A 24,908-nucleotide genomic window follows, 5' to 3' on the forward strand; every position below is an offset into this window, starting at 1 on the left:
AAATAAAATAAATATGATACAAATATTGATTAAACTAGACTATTACAATAAATACAATAAAATAGGTTAAAACAATTAAAAACAATGCTAAAATGCAATACTAAAATACCGAAACTTTCGGAGACCACTGTCTCCTTCCTCAACAGTGTACTATTACTGACACGACACATCCTTAAGTAACAGGCCCATGGCATTCAAACACGTGATTCACCAGGCACATAGTCGGCATTTCCCACTTGCGCACCGGAAACGGAAGTGGCTCGGGAGCGTGCCATACGAAATCGATCATCACGTATGAGGACAACTGCCTCAAACAGGGGGTGCAAACGCATACCCATGTCCCTGTTGATAGTATTATGACTAGATGCACCGATTCGTAAGCTCTTGAGCCACTTGCGTTCCCAGAACCCATGGGCACGGTCAGTTATGACCGCGTCTTCAGGGGAGATCTGATGTTGCTTCTCCCAGAAATGCTTTGCCACAGCAGACCTCACATAGTTTGCAGTCTTTATAGCGGTCGTGTGCTCCCCCAGACGGTCTTTTAAATGTTGCCCCATCTCCCCCACATAGCACTCCTCACAATCTGGGCACTTGATCTCATAGACCACACTACTAGTGGAGTCTTGGGTTACGGGGTCTTTAACTTGCAACACCACTGTGTGCAACCTCTGTCCCGGAAGTTGCACACAGCGGGTCTGACGCTCCCGCAATGACCATACAACACGTTCAGAAAGGCCCAGATAGTAAGGGATGTATGCGGTGGCCACAGGGGCAGACGACTCCCTACGATCAGGCTCAACCCTATTAATATATTTGTCCAAGACCCTCTGGGGGTAACTGCACTTACTGAGGTCTGCTGTGACCCTACATATTTCCATTTCTCTATCCTCAGGGGTACTACAGTGGGTCCACACCCTATTCACTAACGCCCTGGCTACACTATTCTTATGTTGATAAGCCTGTGCCAAGCTATAATGAATATATTGGCTATGGCACATTGGCTTTCTATATACTGTTGTCTTTAATCTAAGACCATCTCTACTAACCAGGACATCTAGAAACGGGAGGGTCCCAGCTGTTTCCACCTCCGAGGTAAATTGCATAAATGGGGAGAAGCTATTAAGTAAGTTGAACACTTCATCTTCCTTCTCCTTTTTTATAATGGTAAACATATCATCTACGTATCGTTCCACTCGTGTATGGGGAAATCCAACTGGTGAAAAATCCTAGTTTCTAGTTCCTCTATGGCTAGATTAGCCACAATAGCGCTAATGGGGGAACCCATAGATGTGCCATGGACCTGTTTATACATAACATTTTGAAAAATCCTGGTAGTGCTAGCGAGGCAGAACTCCACACCTTTACAGACATCATTGATACTTAATAGACATCTGGCACTTAAGGTATCATCCTGTTCTAAAGCTAATTTTACACAATGCACCCCATGTCTAATGGGGATACACGTGAACAAAGATACCACGTCAAAGGTGATCATGAGTTCATCTTCCCTTATAAACTGAAAATTTACAAATTCCTTGCTGTCCTTAATTACCAAACTAGAGCGTCCCACTACAGGAGAAATAATTCTGGCTAGAAATCCCGATAAGGCATAGGTAGGACTGCCCACAAAAGATACTATTGGTCTCAGCAGAACCCTCACTTTATGTGTCTTTGGGAGGCCATAGAACCGGGGTATTTGGCATTCTGAGGCATGTAAGGTCCAGTAAACATCTTTAGATATTTTACCTGCCATATGCCAACCCTGTATAATACAATTAACTTGACTTTCTAACAGGTTACCTGTGATCCAGGCTGATGAAATACGAGTTAGGATTGCTACGATCTTGAGCCAGGCCAGGACGGCACGTTCCAATCTCAGCCATAGGCATGAAAGAGCACTGAGTCAGCTTAGACAAGATGATGATATTATAATGTTACCTGCTGACAAAGGTAGATCTACAGTTATACTGAACAAAGAAGATTATTGTACAAAAGCCCTAGATCTTTTACAGGATACCAACGTATATAAGGTTACCCGACGAAATCCGTTAGCTAGTTTGGAAAGAAGAGAGAGAGTGGGTATTACAAAAGCCAATTCAGAAGAATAGTGCATGGAAGTATCTATAGAAAATGCATGCAGCAGAAACAGAACATCTATGAGACGGAGTGGAGAAACTTTGTTAGAGATAAGTCATTGATTAACCTAACAAGCCCTCTTCTGAATGGAATCTAGAAGCAGCCTGAGAGAGATTTTGGGGTCACTGCATCAGATGTGGGAACAAAAATCTATTGAAGAGCGGAGTTGCAATTTCTACAGAATGAATAGCTATTTGTAAGAAAAGTAACACCAAGAGCAAAAGAGAAAACCCAGTTTTTTTTAGATGCAGGAGAAGCTTGTTTGTTATTTGATTTTTAGGAGCATTAGCAACTAAGGCCATATTGCTCTGGGGATATGCGGTGGTCATTCCCTGACCTTTCCGCATCCTCCATATTTGGTGGTCATGGGCTCGAACCCCGGTCTAATCAAGAAACGTGTGCTACGTACTGTTGCTCCTGCCCACCTGCCTACAGAGGCGCCTGCAGGAGAAGCAATATTTGTGATGTTCTTTTGCCAAGAGAGATGAGAATTTGGATACAAGAACTTGGATAAAAGCCAATTGTAATATACAACATTCTTATTTTGAACAGCCCTAGCACACTTACTGGCAAATAAAGGTATAGATAAAGGATAAGATTTTAAGGAGTGTGAAATAAAGGATTTCATCCCAACAATTATAATTTCACTAACATAATCTGAAAAAACATTGGCATCAGAAAATTTGAAACAGTAATCCAACCAAGAAAAAGAAGAAAAGAAATCTTGAAATTTCATCCCATTTTTCATTCTTATAATGCCAAACATGAGGTTGAGAATGGCCACAAGAGAATGGTTTCATTGGAGAAGAGACCATCACCAAGTTGTGATCTGAGGTGCCTAGAGGACCACTACCTCAACAAATTCTAAATGGAAGGCATTCAGGGAAATAATTATAGAAGCTACAGGACTTTTCATACCAATTAAAAAATACCATTCAAGGCTTAGACCTAAATGGATATGAGATGAACTAATGAGACACATGGCAGAGAAGAAAAATGCATGGGATTTTTCCCATGCATATAAATTATCAGGCGACACAGAAGCCTAAGGTAGATATAAGCTAGTCTGTTATCAAGTCACAAAGGACGTTAGGCAAGCGAAGGCAGATTACAAGAAATCTTTGAGAAAGGATGCAAAGAAAAGGAGCAAGGACTTCTTTACTTATGCAAACATTAGACGGCTGGGAATGAATCAGTTTGGTCCACTTAATATATCAATGGTTTGACTGTTGATGATACTGCTCAGATAGCTGACAAACTGAATTAGTATTTTGCATCTACATTCACACATAAGGAATTCTATAGGGAAGTGGAGGTCAGAAGTTTATCAAAGTCTAACAGGGACCTAAATAATTTTGGAATAACTGAAAGCAAAGTGGAGGAGAAATTGCTGAAGTTAAACAAAAGAAAGGCACCTGGGGTGGATCTGATCTATCCAGTTATTTTAAAGGAGGCAACAAAGGAAGCAAGCAAGCAAACACTCAGCCATAATTATGAGAGCATCTTTGGATTCAGGGTAGGTCCCTGTGGACTGGAGATGTGTGAATATATCCACAATTCACAAAGGGAGAATCAAAGTGTGACACGGTAATTACAGACCAGTTAGCTTAACTTCTGTTCTAGAGAAAATAATGGCGTCACTGGTTAAAGAAGTAATGCAGGATCATCTAGAAAAGGCTGCACTTACACTTCAGATACAGCATGGGTTTGTTAAAGGGGAAATCTTGTCTGACCAATGTGATTGGGTATTATGATGCAGTCACATATGAAATGAATGCAAAAAATGATTTTGATATCATATACAGGCAAACCTCGTATAACATGGTACTTCTACAACACTGTTCCGCTCTAACATGATTGAAAAATTGCGGATTTCCTCGCACAATAGAGTATTCAGTTTCACTCTAACATGGTTAGAGAATTGCGGAAAATCTCGCATAACACAGTATTTTGAGCTTTTGCGCAGGGGAAAATCCTGCTATTATGTTGGATGTAATTTTTCAACATTTCCATTCTTTTTTGTGAATCCCCATTGTTCACTCACTAATCGTTATGTAAAAATATTTATTGGAAAATCCCATTAGGTTTTGTGCTATTGAACTTGTACTTGTTTGATTTCATAAAAAATTGGGACTTCGAAGCGTGCAGTTTCGTGACGTTTAAGGTTTTTGTAAAGTTATTTTGGTTTTTATTTGATCATTTATAAATTTTTCTGGGTATGTATTACTAAACTTTGTTCTTAAGAACCATATTGGAATAATTTCTTTGTTGTGAATTAAATTCCAGCCCTAAATTATGACTAAAGAAAGTATAAAAGCACCACTCCAAAGAAACTTTATTTCTCTAGAATTAAAGATACAAATTTTGAATCATCTTAAAAAGGTGGAAATGGTATCATACGTCGCAAAAAGTTTAAATTTAAATGAAGCAACAATCGAGACTATAAAAAAAATGAACAGAAAATCAGAGCTGCTGTTGCTGCAAGATCTTTCATTTCTGCAAATATGACAGCTGCAATAATTGAGAAAATTACATAACATAAGAATTCAAGAGGAAAGTGCAGCAGCTGATAAGCCAAGAAGCTGCCAAGAAGGATACAGAGGGAATTTAAAAAATTATTAAAGAGCACGGATACACACTACATCAAGTTTTCAATGCCGATGAGACAGGTCTTTGGTGGAAAAAAATGTCCAACAGAATGTTTATTTCAGAAAAAGAGAAAACTGCACCAGGTTTTAAGGCATCATTACATGATGACTTAAAACCTGGTGCAAAAAATCAAAAAAGATCATGTAATGTTACTTAAGTGCAGTAATGCATCAGGAGATTACATGATAAAACCTATGTTAGTTTATTGATGTTCTAATCCTTGTGCAATGAAAGGTGTAAACAAAAATGTGTTATCAGCATATTCGAAAGTAAATAAAAAAGCTTGGGTAACTGCCAATTTATTTATTAAAGAATGGTTTCTAAATTGTTTTGTGCCAGCTGTGGAAAACTATTTAAAGCAGAAATATTTGGATTGCAAAGTTTTATTACTATTGGATAACACGCAAGGCCATCCAAAAGATTGATTTTTTTTTTTTTTTTTTTTATGAAAACCCCAAACACGAGAGGTATTAGAACCTATAGTACTTGGTACAGTGCTTGGGTTGGAGGGAGAAGACGAGAGAAGATATTTGTTGACATTAGACTTGAACTCCTACAAGCTGTAATTTTCAGGAAAGACATATGAAGGAAAGTTGTTCCAGAAAATGGCAGTTGAATGAATAAACGAGGAAGATGAAAAGTTGGTTCTGTGAGTTTGAAGTTGGAGAGTAAATAAATGTTGGTAGTGGCGGCACATGTTTGGACTGTTTTGAAAGAGAGAGCAGGAATTATAGATGCCAATTCAGAAGAATTGGCATCTATAATTCCTGCCCATGGAAGTATCTGTAGAAAAGGCATGCAGCAGAAACAGTATGTCTATGAGACAGCGAGTGGAGAAACTCTGTTAGAGATGAATCATTAAATAACCTAACTGCCCTCTCTGAATGGAATCGAGAAGCCTGAGAGAGGTTTTAGGGGCACTGTCCCAGATGTGAAAACAATATTCCATAGTAGGGTGGATTTGCGATTTGTCCGGAATGAACAGCTGTTTGGAAGAAAAGTAACGCTGAGAGCGAAAGAGAAAACAAAGTTTTTTAGATGCAGAGGAAGCAATATTTGTAATGTGCTTGTGACAAGAGAGATTAGAAGTCAGGGTAATCCCCAAAAGAGATACATCAACATCCCTAGAAACTGGAGTGTCACCAAAGATAAGCATAAGAGCAGAAGAATCCTTTTTGCGAGATATAAGACAAGACAGTTTTGGAAGGATTGAAATCAACTAAACCGTCTTTGCGCCACTGGAGATCGGCACTTAAGGAATTGGTAGCGGATATTCTAGAAGTTGAAACTGATTGAGCAGGACAAGGTTTCTCAAAATGGAAAGTGGAATGCAATGTGCTATCATCGGCAAAATTATGGATAGGATTTCCGGTCAATGGAAGAAGGTCATTAATATACAAGAGGAAAACAGTGGGGGAAAGAACTGAATCTTGAAAACACCAGCATTAGTGGAGAAGTTAGAAGACAGAGAGCCATCTACCATCATCCTCAGTGAGCGATCAGAGTGAAAACAGGATAACCAATTACAAAAAACAGTTGGCAAACCATTAGATAGAAGCTTGTTTAGAAGACCTTTATGCCAAACACAATCGAAAGTCTTTGAGATGTCAAGAGCAACTGCTTGTTTTCCACTAAACTTTTCTATTGAATTTGTCCATAAATGGTTAACATAGGCCAGAATATCACCAGTGGATCGACACTGACTGAATCCATACTGGTGATCGTTGATCAGACGGAAGGTTTCTAGGTAGTTTAAGAGTTGGCGGTTAATTGATTTCTCCATTACTTTAGAAAGAGTAGAAGTAATTGCAATGGGATGATAATTGGATGGGAGGGATTTGTCACCCTTTTTAGGAACTGGCTGGATATGAGCAAATTTCCAAACAGAAGGAAAAACACCTTTGGAATAAGAAAGTGAAAAAAGGCAGCAAAGAACAGGAGTAAGTTCAGGAGCACAGGTTTTGAGAACAAGTGGAGAAATACCATCAGGACCTGGAGCTTTCTTAGCATCGAGATTCGTCAAAATCCTTCTGACATCCTTTTGGCGGAAGACCACATGAGGAATTGAATGGAGCGTGTTGGGAATGGTAGGAGGTATTTTAGCAAGATCATTAATACACAAGTTTGTGAAGAAAAATGGGATGCTAGCCAGTCAGCTTTATCCTTGGCCGAAGTGACAACAGAACCATCTGCTATTGACAGAGGTGGGAGCAGAGATGGACAAAAGTTGTGGCCAATAGCTTTGGCAAGAGACCAGAATGTTTGGCTACTATTAGGGCAAGAAGCAAGTTTTCTACTCTTAGCCTGTTCAATATCTAGTTTGGACTGATTAATAACTGCTTTGCACTTGTTGCGAGCTTTGGTGTCGGCAGAAAATGAAACTGAAGAATTGGAAACAAGCCAATTACAATATGCAACATTCTTCTCCTGAATGGCCTTAGCACATTTATTGGAAAACCAAGGTTTAGATAAAGGACCAGATTTTAAAGTGGAGTGTGGGATAAAGGATTCCATTCCTACGAGAATAATTTCACTGACATGATCTGAGCAAACGTTGACATCAGAAGTTTTGAAACAGTAGTCTGACCAAAGAAAATAAGAAAATAAATTTCGCAGGTCATCCCATTTTGCATCCTTGTAATGCCAAACAACACAAGGTTGGGAATAGCCATGAGATAAAGGCTCCATTGGAGAAGAGACCATCACGAAGTTGTGATCTGAGGTGCCTAAAAGACCACTCACTTCGACTGTGAACTTAGAAGGGTTGTTTGTGAGAAAAAGATCAAGCGTGTTGGCTGTATGATTAGGATTGTCTGGTATTCTTGTAGGTAAATGAACAAGCTGTGCAAGGTCATTAGTAATTGCAAAAGCCTCAGCATCTCGACCAGCTGGGTCGGTGTAACTAGAAAACGGAAGCCAGCTAGAGTTGTGAACATTAAAATCACCAAGGAAAATTACCTCACTGTTAGGAAAGTTGGACTGGAGAAAGTCAAGTTGCAAAGAGCTCCGAGTGATCAGTGGAGTTGGGAGAACGGTATAGACAACAGATGAATTTGACATAATGAGGTAGAGAGATTTTAAGCCAGAGAAGATCGAAAAGAGGAGATTCCAAATTACCAAGTCTCTGACAGGGAATATCAGAATGGACATATGCATAAGTACCATCTTTGAGGTGAAAGGAATCATACAGATTCCTTTTCATACATTTAAGTCATCCAAACATTGAAGTAATGTTCCTACCACCTAATACAACTTCTTTAATTCAGCCAGGTATTATATCTACCTTTAAAACTCATTACATCAGAAAATTATTACACTGGATTTTGGAAAAAAATTGATTCCTAATCTAGCGAAGTGATGGAGGCATGGAAATATTTTTCAATTGTGCACTGTATCGGAATGATAGCTTTATCACTCAAAGTAAAAGTCAATATTAAATGTGTGTTGGAAAAATGTATGGCCAAAACCAGTTTATTCAGGAAATGTTGTTGAACTAGCAGGAAACAAAATCGGTGTTATGTAGAACTTGTTAAGTCGATAGGAGGGAAAGGTTTTGATAATATGACTACTGAAGGCGTTTAAACTTCACTGGTAGAAAAAGAGGCTGGTGAAGTGGATTTGGTGGAAATGGCATAGCAGGTAAATCAATTCAGAGGATAACAGCACAGATGAGCATTCTGAAGTTCCTTTTACACTAAAAAGCATACAGAAAGGCATAAACTTAGCCAAGCAATTAGAACCTTATTTTTTTTAATGCAGATCCTTCGACTTCCAAGTTTTATAATAAAAATTAATTGTATTTTTGTTTGTTTTTATATATTTATGTTAAATTTTTACATAGTTTCTTTTAAATTTATGTATTTTCAAAAAACATCTTTTAAATTTAATGTAATTCATGTATGTCAAAAAAATTGATATTAAAAGCATTTAAAACAAATAAGTGTAATATTAAATATACCCAACAGAAATAACTTCGTTTGTGAATATATGAGTATAGTAGTGATTGTAGTGTATAGTGTGTCGCCAAATTTTAGCATCTTTAAACATGTGCCTCAGCGACGAAAATGTTGAGAAACACTGTATTATGTTCTAGGTTACAGCAGTGGAATATACTTGCAGCAGGAACAAAGATTTCAGTGTTTCGAAAAAGACTTGAAAAGTTTTCGAAATATTTTTCTACGGACGGCAGTATGTGTTTCTGCAAAGACATTATTGGACTTCTGAAAGAACTAGGTGTCATACATAAATCAGATAAATGGCGTTTATTCATAGATGCCTCAAAATTAAGTTTAAAAGCAGTTCTGCTTTATAATGGCAACAAATTTCCATCAGTTCCTGTATTTCATTCAGCTGGACTTAAAGAAAGCATGAAAGCATGTCTAAGAATAAAAATTAATTGCATTTTTGTTTGATTTTATATAATTATATTAGTTTTTTACATATTTTCGATTTTTTAAATATTTTCGATATCAATATTTTTCGATATAAATTCATATCAATTTTCAATTGATATGAATATTTCAATATAAATTTTCACTTTTTCAATTGTCAATGATCTATAAGAATTTTGCTAGCAGAGACAAAGAGGTGTTATACCTTTGTATAAGGCAATGGCCAGGCCAACCTTAAGTACTGCGTACAGGTCTGGAGTCCTTATTTTTGGAAGGATGTAGAGTTGCTACACCGAGTACAGAGAAGGGCAACAAGATTGGTGAGAGGAACAAAGGGGTTCTCTTACCAGGAGAGAGACTAATTCTGTAAGTTGCAGCATCTGGAGACTAGGCACCTGCGAGGTGATCTCATTGAAGTATACAAGGCTTTGAATGGTTTGAGCAGGCTTAATACTGATAGATGTAAGGAAATTTGCCTTTAGCCAGCGGGTAGTTAATTGCTGGAACAGACTTCCATCTGTTGTTGTGGAAGCTTAAATAAATTTAAGGCTGAACTAGACAAACATTTGGAGTGACCAGATGGGTGAAATGGGAAGGGGTGTTTGTTTTTTTTTGGCTGATGCTCTATAAGCTTGCTTTCTTGCATCATATGCCTCAACTAATGCTAAGTTCTATATATCATAAAACACCAGGAGATTATGGCTGGAACATATGCAGTGATTTTAAAGTTATTAGTTTGCTTGTTGGTTTGCGAGAGGGGGGTTCACAAAATATTATTTTTTGTGTTTGTGGGAAGAACATTATGAACTATGCTGTGTAACGTTGGGACAAATTCATACCAGGACAATGTAATGTAAAATATATTCCTTTAGTGCAATCAAACAAGGTTCTTCTTCCACCCAATGCACATCAAACTTGGATTAATAAAAAATTTCATGAAAGGACTAGATAAAGAAGGTAACAGATTTGCATAGTTGAGAAGCATGTTTTCTAATTTTTCAATATTTGCCAAGTTTTATGGACCCGCTAAAACTATTTCCTATGCTGGAATTTGCCCCTAAAGATCCCTCCCTTTCATTGTTATTCTCACCTGTTGCCATCTGTGACCTTAAAAGTATTGTTACACTATATTTCAAGAGTTAATAATATATATATTTTTTCTTTACCTATTCAAATTATTCCAATTGAAACAATAATCAACCTCAATTAATCAATCAATAATCTTCCCATTAACTAGACAACAATTCATTAATTAACAGTTGACATTCCATTCATGATCTATCTGTTTAATCAATTACAACCTCAATCTATAATTCATATAACACTATAAATCAATAATCACTTTAAATAATCTACACATATGTTACTTGTTAAACATTTAAACACTCAATACTTCAATCTTTATTTCATAATTATTTCTCCTTAATCTACTATTAATTTTTTTTTTTTTCAAATAGATCAGTAACTATTTTTTTTTTTTAAATCATTCCTCGATATCCATGAAAAATACACAGCCCTATAAACTGCTGATCGTGGAAATTTTTGGGAAATTCTGGCTGGCTCTCGCCAATTGTAGGACTGAGTCTGCAACAAAATTGTTTGGCACACCCAGGGTCCTAAGCTGGATATCATCATTGTTCTCTTTCTTGGTGACTCTCTCTCTCTGGGTAACTCAGGAATTTATTTATTTTATTTTTTTTTTTTTTTCGGCTGGTGCAGCAAAATCCTCGGGCGGCTTCCTTGCACCATATAGCTAATAATAATAATAATAATAATCAAAAACAGAGATTTAATTTCCACTTCTAAATTTTCTTAGTTTTATACATAGTATTATAACTCTAAAATGAAAATTTTATACAATGAAAATGAAAATTTTATTTACAACTCTTTTTATAATTTTTTTTTTTTTTTTTTTTTTTTTGTGGTAGTCCTAATAGAGGATCGTGGCTCTGGTAACAATTACTTATTCAGATTCTCAACACCCATAAGTGATATTTAAGAAGCATACCCATATATATATATATATAACCCTTGGTTGCCTTACAATACAAGGTTATAGCTGTAGTAAAACATATCCTTTTTAATTCTTAACCACACATAATGGGTCTTAAAATATCTATACATATCCAACTTGAAACACTTCAATACTAGTATTGACATGAACCTACCGATTATGGTCCTAGTGACACATACCTTTTTAATTCTTTAACACACATAAATGATTCTTAAAATACTTATACATATATTTATCTTAAAACACTTCAGTACTAGTTGTAACATGAACATACTCTTGATTTCTAAGATTCTCTTCTTGTGATACAGAATAGCAAAACTTTCTTTTATTAATGCCTTTAATTCATGGGGGGCTAACACATTCTCTGGCAATATCAGTTAACAAGGTCACCCTGCCTTTAGTACTATTAAATGTTTCTAACATGTTACTGAATCCAATGCAAATTCCAGATGTGGAATAGTCCATCAGTGTTTCTACTATCTCAATTCCTAGCAATAAATACAATAAGGACTTACTTTCTCTGTCTTTGTCCTTACTTCCTCCCACTGCCTCGATATATTCCTCTTCTCCAAGATTCCAAAAAATCTAGGTGTCCTACTTATGGTTCTTGCGGGGTTACTGGCTGGATTCCATCCTTCTTTAATATTTTCCATGCATGTGTAGGATTGCTTAAACTCCTAGCTGTCTCACTTTACCTCTATTTCATTTTCTTTCCTTCAGTTTCCCACTACTACATTTCGCCTTTCTACAACCCCTTTTTCCCACACAACTGAACTTTTCATAACTTTATTTCTCCTCTCTCCGCACTTCCCCTCAGACTTCTGCACTCTACCTCAACCTGCGCCCACCAAAAACTTCCTTACTTTCTATTTTTTTTTGCACTCTTTTTCTTTTCCATCTCATCCTCATTCACTGCCCAATCACGTCCCCCATTTCTCAGCAACTTTCTTTCTTCTAATTCGATTGCCGGCCCTCTACCTTTTGCTTAGACTTTGTTCCGATTGGACGGTACTACGTTCATAGATGAGAAAGGTATAATGTTTCCAAGTTTCCAGAACATTCTTGCCAGAAATCCCTCTCCACTTACTTCCCTTAGTCATGTCTATTGAACCAGCCATCCATAAAATTCATACAGGTGCACTCAAACAACGAGTTTTATTCTACTCCTTCTAAAAATCCTATTCCTGGCTGCTTCCTTAACATCCATAACTGCTCATCCAATTCTGTAATGGTCCCATTCTCACTGGCACTTTGTTTCTGTATCACTTTCATTCAGTTCATTTTACCCCCAAGAATAGCGACCGTTCTCTCTGTGTATGCCGTCTAGCCCCCCTGCAGTTCGGCATCTACTGTTTTCTACCTCCCTCTTTAGCCACTCTTTCAACGATGAATTCGCCCCTATATCAACTCGTCCTGCTACCGACAGGGTCACTCTTTCTTCCCCAAGGATGGTCTTAATTCCTGATTACATTGCAATCAATACTTTAACAAACATTCTTTATACTTTCAATCAATACTTTAACAAACATGTGCCTTACACTTCTTACAATCACTCTTAAAGAATTTATATAAGTACCTGCCAAAACCTTACCCTCTATTAATTTTACCTGGTCTTTATATACTCCATACATTTATTCTCATGTAAGATTTACATCTTACACCTGGTTCCTCTTACAAGGATAAAAAAAAATCTGTAATTACATATTTTGGTGGATCTAGTATCAAAATCCAGCTCTGCTTTTAATAGTTGAAAAATATCTTGGAATTGAATACTGGTTACTTCCTTTGATGGATCTTTAAAGCAAAGAGCATGTAATTCTCAAATCTTTCATGACAGTCTGTCTCGAGTACTCTATTTTAATTAATCCTTACATATCTCTAAGAGCAGTTACCATTTTTTTCTTTTTTGTAAATGTTACAAAAGTAGCCATTAGGAAATTGTAGACTGCTGAATATCTGCAGTTCAGTCAAATATGACTGAAAATTACCTCTCTTGTGAACAGACCTTAACAAATTGAAAAACATTTTTCTTTCAGTTAAAAAGGGGCTCATATCTGGTGAGTATGGGCTTTGCACACCCAGGGTCCTGAGCTCAATATCATCATTCTTCTCTTTCTTGGTGATTCCCTCTACTTCTGTCTCTCTCTGGGTAACTCAGGAATTTTTTTGGCAGAGATTCAGAAATGGGTACCCCTTCCAGACTGCTAGCGATACAGCCGTGATTGACGGGTGTTGACTCCGCCTATTGTCACGTGATCTCCTTAAGAGATGGATGCAGCCGGCACGGGAGAACACGCACTGCATGCCACCCGTGCCACGTACCTAACGACACTGGAAACACGAGGCACCTTGTGCCACACTTGTTACTTGTGGTGTTTCGATATCACGCGGTTGCGAGGTTTTTCTTGGTTACGAAACCCAATATGAAACCAAAAAATTAAAAAAAATGAACTACTGTTTATTGGTATTGTTCTCAGCTGAATAATTCCGGGGGTCTGGGGGCTGGAACCCCCACATAGACGGGGGTCTGGGGCAGTAGCCCCCAGAAAAAAAAGTAAAAAAATAATAAAAACTAATTTTTTTTTTAAAAAATAAAGTAACTTAACTCTGTGATTGGCTGATTATGATTGCGTAATCACATTTTGGTCAGTTCTTGATTTGTGCGGGTGCCTGTTGCTTGCTGCCGTGAAATCTCCTTTGTCACAGCAAAGTAAATGATCAGTTCAACTCCTACCTCGAAGAGTATATGTGGCGAAGGAAACATTTCAGCAGCAGCGATTTAACTATGGAATTTTTAAAAGCTGTGAGCTTAGTGTATAAATCTTAAACCGAGGATTGAACGAGGACACCCTACCGATGAGGTGGGTGGTTTTTCTTTGTCTCAGTTCAATCTGATTGTTTTTCATAGAAATAGAAATTTCATAAAAAAACGTGCATTTTTGTTTGTTTTGTAAAATTTCCCCTAAAAGTACCTTTTATTTTTCAGCCTTTCTCATTGTTAATGCTCGTAAAATAGCATAGAAAAACGTGCATTTATGTTTTTCCTAGAAAAACGTGCATTTTTGTTTGTTTCGTAAAATTTCCCCTAAAATTACCTTTTCAGCCTTTCTCATTGTTAATGCAAGTAAAATAGCATAGAAAAACATGCATTTCTGTTTTGTAAAATTTCCCCTCAAATTATGTTTTATTTTTCTTGTTTTCAGTCTTTCTCATTGTTAATGCTGCAAATTTTGTGAGGGGAAAATTGCGGGGGTTAGGGGGCGGTAGCCCCCACCAAAAATTTAAAAAAAAAGAAGCATTTATGTGTTCACTCGTAAAGTAGCCTAGAAAAACATGCATTTATGTTTTTTTCAAATGTTGATTTGCTGTTGCTTTTCTTCGTTCTATTTACCCTCAAATTACCTTTTCTTTTTCAGCTCCAATTTTGTGTGTGGGGGGGGGAAATAGCGGGGGTTAGGGGGTGGCAGCCCCCACCAAAAATTAAAAAAAAAAAAAAAGAAGCATTTATGTGTTCACTGGCACCAAAAATTACCGTTGTTAATGCTCGCAAAATAGTCTAGTTATGTACGGGCGAGAAGAATCAGTGATTGCATTTCGTGTAAATTTTTGTTTCTTGGTTTTTTAAAAATTGCTTTTTCTTCATTTGTTTTCAGCCGTCATATTTGTTGCTGTGCCATCCGCGTGTCATTTCAAATCCACCGGGCGAGGAGAGGAGGGGGAACGCAGTGAGTGGGCGGAGTCACAACCCGTCAATCATTGCTTTCCCCCTCCTCTCCTCGCCGCCATTTTGAAAGGGGTACCCGTTTCTGAATCTCTACCATTTTTTTTTTTTTTCGGTTGGTGCAACAAAAGCCTCAGACTTCCTTGCACCATATAGCTAATGATAATAATAATAATTTCCAATCTTAAATTTTAGAATTAGCATTAGCATTAGTAGAGGCATTTGATGCAAGAAAGCAAGCTTATTCAGCATCAGCCAAAAAAAAAAAAAAAAAAAACCCACTTCCACTTCACCACTCTGTTCGTTCAAAATACCTGTCCAGCTGAGCCTTAAACTTATTTAGGCTATCAACCTCCACTACACGGAATGCATGTCTGTTCCACCAACCAACCACCCACTGGCTAAAGGCAAATTTCCGCACGTCTATCCTACATCTGTCTTTCCTCAATTTGAATTTATGCCCTCTCAGGTGATTATTCTGAGCTAGAGGAAGAATCCCATCAGCACTGAGCATGCTTAAACCATTCAAGGCTTTATACACCTCTATCAGTTCACCTCGCTGGTGCCTAGTCTCCAGACACTGTAATTTGCAAAATTTAAGCCTTTCTTCGTAAGAGCACCCCTTTGTTCCATTCACTAATCTTGTTGCCCTTCTTTGTACTCGTTCCAGCAGCTCTACATCCTTCTTGAAATAAGGCCTCCAGACCTGTATACAGTACTCTAGGTGTGGCCTGACCATTGCCTTATACAAGGGAATAATCACCTCCTTATCCCTGCTGGAAAAATTCCTGTATATGATTGACAATACTCCATGAGCTACTCTTGCAGCCCGTCTGCACTGCTCAGAGAACTTCATATCTGCCTGCACAACCACCCCCAAGTCCCTTTCATTCTCTACCACTGTCAGTGTAGTACCACAGAGTTGATACGTTGCCGACCGGGCTAGCCGAGTGGGTAAAGTACCTGCCCGGCAACCCAAAGGTCGCGGGTTCGATTCCCGCCTCGGGCTTGGATCAAAGTACTGCAAAAAAAACCTTGGGAGGTGCAATATGGCCACAGAAGCCGATGCGCCAACAACTACCAAATCAAAAAAAAAAAAAAAAAAAAAAAGTTGATACGTTGCTCTGGGGTTGCTGTTTCCCATGTGCAGTACTTTACATTTGTCAATGTTAAACTTCATTTGCCACCTCTCGGCCCATCTGCTCAACCTTTCCAGATCCTGTTGCAGCAGCATAGTGTCAGTAGTGTCCTTGACAACCCTGCCAACCTTTGTATCGTCTGCAAACTTGGACATTAAGCTTGATATACCATCATCAATATCATTTATAAATACAGAAAACAATAATGGACCCAACACTGAGCCCTGAGGGACTCCACTAATAACATTAGTCCACAATGAGCAGTGTCCATTGATTACTACTCTCTGTCTTCTCCCCCTCAACCACCCCTTTATCCATAGCAGCAATTTGCCTCCAATGTCACACTGCTCCAATTTGTGTAGCAGTCTTCCATGTGCAACAGTATCAAAAGCCTTTCTAAGATCCAAGTATATAATATCAAAGCTATTCCCTGCATCCAGTTCTTTTGTGACTGCATCATAGTATCCAATCAAATTGGTCAGGCAAGACTTCCCCTTAACAAAACCATGCTGTGTCCGAGCTGAAGTCTTGTCTAAATGATCCTGCAGTGCTTCTTTAACCAGTGCCTCCATTAATTTTCCTGGAACAGAAGTTAAGCTCACAGGTATATAATTACTTGTGTCAGCCTTTGATCCTACTTTGTGAATTGGGGTCACATTTGCACATTTCCAGTCTATGGGTACCTCCCCTGAGTCCAAGGAAGCTCTCATAATTATGGCTAAGGGTTTGTTTACTTCCTTTGCTGCCTCCTTTAATATAACTGGATAGATCCCATCCACCCCGGGTGCCTTTCTTGTGTTTATCTTCAACAGTTTCTCCTCCACTTTACTCCCAGTTATTTCAAGATTCTGTAGCTTACTGCTAGAGAGAAACACCTCTGGCATTCCCCTCGCTGAATTACTCCTCATGTGTGAATGTCGATGCAAAATATTCATTTAGTTTGTTAGCTACCTGAGCAGGATCATCAACAGTTGTCCCATCAATATCAAGTGGACCAATCTGATTCATCCCCTTGCTCAATTTTGCTCAATGACAATTTCTTAAAGCATACACTAAGAGAATTATAGCTCTCAATATAGACCAAAACATGTTCCCACAACAAGGTTCAAATACTCTTCAGTGCCAAAATTACATGGTTAATTGGTGGTAAACTGAAGGTATAAAGGCTCAAAAGCTTCCCTGAGTCCCAACCATAACTCCCATTCCTCCTTCACCAAGGCATTTGATTCAATTATTGACTGTAAAAATGGCCTGAAGACTGCATTCTAGTTCACACCAAAGATCTCAGGGGGTTAAGGCTGTGAATTGGGGAAGGGCAGCAAAGCTTTTGCACATCTATACCTTCAAACTAGGCTGCTACAAGCTATGCAGTATAACATGCATTTTCATGGCAAAACAGAAAATGCACTCTTGTCAATACTACTACCACAGCATTGTCAAGAATATCAATGTATCACATGACATTCTTATTCCAGAAACAATGACAAATGGTCTAAGTACAAACCGCGAGAACCAATTCCACATGATGCAGCATCTCCACCAAACCTCAAATTTGGCAGACATTCCACTCTAGCAAATAAAGTTTTCTAGACATCTGCCAGATCCAACAATGGGCTCTCTGACTGGAAAACCATAAACTATGATTCTTCATTACAATGCACAAGCTTTACAATCTTCCAGGACCCAATAATGAAGGGTAGTGCACCAGACAAGTCCACAATGTGAAATTGAGCTTGTGCTGCAACTTCCATAAATCCAATGCTATGCAGCTCCCTATGTATCATCCTTGTAATATCAGTTCTTGTGGCTTTCCAAAACTCCTAGTTGACAGTAAACAAGGACCAATGACTGGATCAAAGTACCAATCTTCTGAGTGCCCCCAGTCTCTTTCATCAATTGCCTTCAGAAATTGATGAAAGAGACTGGGGGCATCAATTTCTAGCTGAATATTTCCCAGCTGTAGTAGCACCATGACATTTCCATATGGTCATTATGTCAGCCACCACTGCAGTTTTGCTGCTGCACTGGCATAAACAGATTAAATGCTGATGATGATAAGTTGTTTAGCTCAATTCCTCAACTGTACTGATGATCTGCTTACTTCTAGCATGAAAGAAGATGCCTTTATCCTATTTCTGACATGAAATGGATAATTTTTTTCCACATTAGGAGTGTCTATATACTTTTGGCAATATAGTGTATATGAAATATGCCCCAACAATAATGTGACCTATGCAAAATTTACATAAATACTACTTTTGTGTAAATTCTGTGGCTACGTTTTGTTTGCATAACTACTGGATTAAAATAAAAATTATTCTTATAAATCTTTATTTCCCCATCCCCTCTTTATTTTTAATTTTAATTTTTTACACAGCCAGTACTGATAAATTATAGAGCTCGAGACAAAAAACTTTAGATGTATAACTCCTGTGTTAATCTGGTGATCAATAACTTCTCAGAAAGTATTTAATGTTATGGTGCCTTCTACGCGCTACCAACTGACCTATAAAATTACCTCTAATACGGGGAATCCTTGTTATACGAGGATAACTGGTTCCAGAATATTTCACTTAAAATAGGGACCAATTTTTGTAATGTTTATTATTTAAATAAAACTAAATGGAACTAGGCATAATATTTTAAGATTCTATATCTATATAATATCGGTGTAGATAAGATACAGCACAGACAACTCCTAAAGAAAAACTATGGTAGTAGTATGAAAGACATCATTTCATCTGTATCTCATATTGTGCTCATCCTTCACGAGTTGCCCATGTATTGCACTACCTCGAATAAGTAATGCTTCACTAATAGAGAAGACTATTGTCGCTTATTCTCTTATGTCTGGGTGCCACCACCCAGACAGCACCATTTCAAAGCTAGTTGGCTTTTCATCGGTGGGCAGATACCTGGTATCACAATCGAAGCATTTCTTATTCTAGGTAGTGCAATACATTGGCAGCTTGTTGTGAAGGATGAGTAGATATGGTGTATCTACACCGATATTATATACAGTAGTAATGGTTATTATGTACATGTACATAGTAAAAAATGGATGAAGAAACTGAAAAATGGAAAAATTATTTTATTAGACATTTTTTATTATAAAAGAAGATTGTTCTCACAAAAAAATTTCAATTGCTTGGTCAATTTTCTCAAGGGAAAAAGCTTTAATTCTTTAATTTTTAAATCCTCGTAACTGTGGGGACTCAGATACCAGGGGCCCCTTGTACTACATTTGTTTTCACTATATAACAGTCTAATCACTTGGTTGTTTTAATGTATTGGCCTTTACTATATAAATTTTATTTTGTATGTAATTAAATATATTATCTTTCATCACTCACGTTTCCTCTTTCTGAAACAATATAAACTCTCCTGCCCTTTATGGCAATACAGGGCAGGAAGGCTTATAAAGGCAAACCTTATTGCAAGCATCAATCTTTTTGTTTATGTTCCTGTTCTTGGAGATGTCTGCTGCATCAAATACTGAGACTGAAGTTCTTATGGCATATTAGATTAGTTACAGGGCTTTGTTATGTATTATGTTTGTATGTGTGTTTGTGGGCTGATCTATGTGCTATGCAGGCTGGAAACTGAGATAAAAGACTTGCACCACTTGAGATCAGTTAATTACATGCCTGATTGAGGAAGCCTTAATTCCTTCAATTTCTAATTGGATTCAAACCAGACCTCTTATGATATGCTGTTTATGAACTTCTATATTTGATATTTTCTAAAGAAAATTCGCCTATTGGACTGTAGCAGGTCTTCCAGCTTTCTAATTTCTATATTTTGGTAACTACACCTTGAGGATGCATACAAATTTCATGAGGCCAATAAACTGATTTTAGCTAATTAATACAATTGCCAAAAGTTATTTCTTTCAAACTTTAGACCGATGTTATAAGTACCAAATTAAATATGAATTTGTGTCTTTAATTGGTACCGTGACCCAAGGGAAACCTACGCAAGCATTGGCATTAAAGGTATATGATGCAAGAAAGTAAGCCCCCCCCCCTTTTTATGGGTGCTAATTCGTACTCATTTACTATAGTTTACAACTAAACACCAAAATTAAGTTTCCCTAATCTATACATGAGCATTTTTGCAACATAAATTATACAAAGAAAATGGAAAATACATTCCGATATTTATAGAAACAGGTTATTTATAAAAGCAAAATAAAACTGTAAAATAAAAAATTCTGAAACTATCGAATCCTAACAGTTGTAACAACAGAAATGGCATATATGCTTACATTGGTAACGATGTCGTGCAGAAATCTGAAGGGGGGCTTTTTCAGAAACTTTTCGTGCAGAGGTGGCTTTTTGATGACACTTCCAAGTTTATCTTGTGTCTTTTTAATAACTGCCATTTCAACATTTGCAGCAGCCATTATGCGCTTTTTTGATATATCTTCAAAAAAAAGTAAGATCTCAAATAAATGAACAGAGTGGGAATAACACGCGAATGTTACATTTTATTCAAAACAGTATTTTATCATTCTTCAGTAATAGCACCAAACCAATTGCAGACGACAACATAACCCCACTACTGTTTTTCGAGAAGAAGAATGTTTACCCATAAACCTCAGCAACACTAACACCACCACCGTCGCCAAGACTACTAATAATATCCCAAACTTTTTTAAGGCTATATCTTCTCAGTATCAATGAATAATTTTCAAATACGTTCAAAAAAAAAAAAAAAAAAAGGTATATATGGACAAAGCTCATAAAGAATGAATAAACTAAATAAATGCAGAAAAGGCCATTTAGTCAGAACATAAATTATGTAAGAGGAAGATCTAATTACGTCAAGCATTGCGATCAATATTATCTGCCACACTGCGAGATAAAGCCTGGCCACAGAATAGTAACATATCTTACTACTCTGTGGACATGATTTCGAGTGGAGGGAATTTTTAAGTGTTTTTCACACTATGGCTGATTACGTCTGTTTATGGGGAGAATTTCATGGGATTCTCCAGGAAAACCGTATGTTTTTCATCCGGCAAAACAATCATTACGACTATATACGCAATTTGCATACAGAATACACAAACGAATCACAATCTAAATTTCTTTGGAGCCAAAAGAAAACAACGGACAGAGTTAAAAAAAAAAACAAACTGTCATTTAGAGCCACCAGAGAATCATTGCATTTATTGTTTCATGTGTATGATATCCATAAATTGCATGTGTACTCTGGTACATTTGCCTGTTTTCCCGGAAGAAAATCCCGAGTTTTGGGGGGGGGGGGCGGAGGAAACCTTGCTATCCATGCCTGACTAACTGAACCACGGAGTGAAAAAAAAACCCCATAAAAGTTCCTTGCGTCACTCACCAGATTCGAACCCGGGCCTACATTTTCTACGATGTGTACGGAAGGGGGGATGGCGATTATAACTAACTGCGCTGAAAATGGACACGGTTGGAAAAAAACTGCCATAATCAGACCACCTAAGCCAGCGTTTCCCAAACATTTTTACTCACGGAACACTTTTCATCTCACAACATATTCACGGAATACTTACGAAACACAAGTTTAGCCAGAGCCAAAGATCTGTTGCTAATATTTTATTACATATGACGCACTGTGCATCAGGAGCATCCTTATTTCCAACACAGGTAAAGCCGAAATTCAAATAACTGTCATCATACTTTCGTTTTGGTCTTTTATTAGTTGGTTCCTGTTTTTTCATTTCAGATTTTTGGGGAACAAAGGGCTGCAATTGTTCATCCTCACTTTGAAGTGTGACAATATTGTGTTAGTTTTCATCGACCACAGTTGCACTGCTAGAAGTACTTTGCTTCTCGTTTAAAAGTTCCTTTTTTCAACTACAAATCCATGGTCACATATTTTAATAATAATATTTCGAAATACTATTAATTATCAAAAAAAAAATTATACAAGGAAGTGAGTTTAGTTATGATATCGGTTCGTTTCCACCGCTCCTTCAACCCGTGTACTCCAGGCAAAATTGCATATGAATGGCATATTAGATCACCACATTGCTACTTTTCGTAGGTCTCATTACCTCTACGCATACTTCTGTATGCAAAGCCCGCAAAATAAAGTGTTCAGCGGTCTACTTGATTATTAGTCTATGCCAGTATATTAAGAACCGAAAAAAAAATTATGTTAAATATTATAATGATACAAAAGTGCTGTACGCTACAAATATGCAAAATTTATTTATATATATATATATATATTTTCTTTAATTATTAATTACGATTTTTCGGATTTTTCGCGGAACACTTGTTTACATCTCACGGAACACAATTTGAGAAACGCTGACCTAAGTAATGGGGGATAAAAGAAAATGGGATAATGCGTCATGAAATAAGATTTTGTATTTTTTTTTTTTTTTTATAAATAAATGTCACACTAGGGCCACCCGGAATATCAACTCATCGCCCAAGTATATTACATTCTTGAATTACGTGTATTCTCTGGTATGTTGTCAGTTCTACTGTAGGAAACACCCGAGTTTCCGGGAGGAGGGGGTAGAAAATAGGATTTTTATGGAATCAAAGCTCTATTTTGCTTCAGATATTATTATTGGTATTAGCAGTACAGGGCAAAGAAGCTAGTGGCTTTTAAAGCATCAGCCAAAATTTAAAAAATAATAATAAAAAAAAACCAACCAATGCGTTCCCTCTTTTTGGAGGTACTCATCCAAGAGGCCATTGCATTTTCCAACCCAGGGTTCGGAATCAACGCTGGAACGCTGTTCCCGTTCATCACATACATCGATAATGCAACGTATAGGCGTTCTGTTCAGTTTTCCATTTCGACCACTGCAAAAACCGTCATCTCTGGTAGTAACGATCAGCAAAACTAACACTAGCAAAACAAAAACTTTCTATAGTCCTGTCTATAATTATTCCCCTTCGGTTTTGAATTTATGCCCCCTGGTTCTAGTATCAATAATTCGATGAAACTTTCACTTTCATTCAGTGTACTGCTTCTCTCTCTCTCTCTCTCTCTCTCTCTCTCTCTCCACAAGGGTAAAGAGCTTTACCCTCATAGGTTGCAGGTGGTTATGACCACCGACGAAAAAGTCCTCAGTTCTCCATAGACCACAGCAATTTTTGTAGGTTTTCCTTACATGAAAATTTCTCGGTCTCAAGAAAGGTCGCAAGGTTTTCTCCGGGAAGCTCGGGTATTTCAGAAAGTCTGCATAAGAATGTACGCTAATACAAACACAATGCTGTATATTGATTCTTCAGAGTCTTAGTTGTTTTAATAGTTAACATAAACACACCATAAGAGTGCTCTTCACAACATAAAGGCCTTAATTTGATTCCACCGCCTCCGGAAGTAACTAGTTACAAAGCTCTATAGCCCACATATTCGAAATGTCTCCTCATATGATATCTTTTTGCGGTCTCTAAACTGACATATACCGTCGAATTATGAACTCATATACTTCCAAGAAAAGTTCAAGAAATTACACTGGCCAAAAAAAAAACCCATTTTTTTTTTAGCAATAAACGTTGTTTTAAGGGGAAATTGGTCAGTTTATTCCAAAAATACTAAAATTATGTTTCTATCAGGTCACCATTGAATGAAACTCTCAAAATCAGTAACTTAACGACAATCAATTTCAAATATCGTACAATAATATAAATGCCATCTTAAAAAATGAGTCATATTCATTTTAAAATACTTTAATCAAACATAAAACGTACTACATACATTCCATTTTCGTAAAAATATTTGCCGATTCAGAGATTTTTCATCTTATAGTACATTTTGCTTTCTCTCTTAAGAAGCCTGCAGTCTTGGACTTGCATTCTCATGCAACTATCATGACAATCACATTTTTTTATGGCGGGCATGTCCTGATGAAAGAATCACACTTGCTCATCACTTCCATCTGCCAAATTATGATTGAAAAACTTAGATGGAAATGAAGAAATTGAATATTCAAAGATATCAGCAGCATATATCTTTATAAGCTAGCATTAAATTTGAAAGTGTCTGCAATTCTGCCCAGACGCGACAGATTTCTCAATTCGGCCTTTGAGAAAATCTGCAAGGCTCTTGGAGTTGAACTTTTCCATGCATGACCTCTGCTTCTTAACAGGACAGACTGTTTTTACAGGGATGGGATACACTTAAATGTACTAGGCGCAAGAATGGACTAGGTGCTGGTGCTATTGAGACAGTGATAGCTGAATCGGAAAACTGTTGGCTTGGTGGGGAGGGGGATACAAACTAATAGATTAACTAGAGCCACAGGCAGAGGTGAAAGCGATTCTTGCACTGCTTCTATTGAAACATGCAGGTCCAAGGTACATTTAGGATTCTGGGTGAATCCCAATTGGCACAACTTTGCATTCAGAGAACTATGCCCTGTAAGCAAAAACATGGCATAGAGTCCTGGGGAACACTGGGGTTGGAGGGTTAGTTTGGGGGAACTAGGGTTGCCTTAGGCGGGAACCTCCTAGTAACTTCCCCTTTGGGTGTCTGATCCCATCTACTCTGCCATTGCTTGTAGAGTGACGATAGAATTCTTTTTCTCTCCTATTTCTGGGGGGTTTCAGGGTTTATTATGATCCTTAATATATCGATTGGGATTTGCCTCTTGATTCTGTGGTTCAGGCCCCTTCTTATGACTTCTAGGTCAAAGGGAGTGCCCCTGCTAGGACCTGCAGAGCAGATGTATTAACAGTATGGCATACCCTTGTAATGTAAATGATATGATTAGCTGGATGGAATCTACTTTTGTTCTGTTTTTAACTAGAACAGCCCTAGAGAACCAAGAGCCGGCACCATAAGTGATAACTGGGAGAAAGATTGCCTTACAAATAAGCGCAAGTGTGCTCCTTTTTAAA

At 37.5% G+C, this 24,908-nt stretch overlaps 1 protein-coding gene across 2 annotated transcripts in view; it reads right to left on the minus strand.

Moving 5' to 3' along the window:
- IFT54 (intraflagellar transport 54) overlaps nt 1-20,561 on the minus strand; it is a 175,633-nt gene extending 155,072 nt beyond the window's left edge. For both annotated transcript variants that reach the window (XM_090368840.1, XM_090368839.1), the window contains exon 1: nt 20,318-20,561. In XM_090368840.1, coding sequence (XP_090224966.1) covers nt 20,318-20,455 — 138 coding nt within the window. In that variant the 5' untranslated portion in view covers nt 20,456-20,561. The remainder of the gene's footprint in view (nt 1-20,317) is intronic.
- Between the last annotated feature and the right edge of the window lie 4,347 nt (nt 20,562-24,908).

This window comes from Mastigoproctus giganteus, chromosome 2 (genome assembly GCF_048544385.1).
Source record: "Mastigoproctus giganteus isolate SK-2022 chromosome 2, ASM4854438v1, whole genome shotgun sequence".
Taxonomy (NCBI): domain Eukaryota; kingdom Metazoa; phylum Arthropoda; class Arachnida; order Uropygi; family Thelyphonidae; genus Mastigoproctus; species Mastigoproctus giganteus.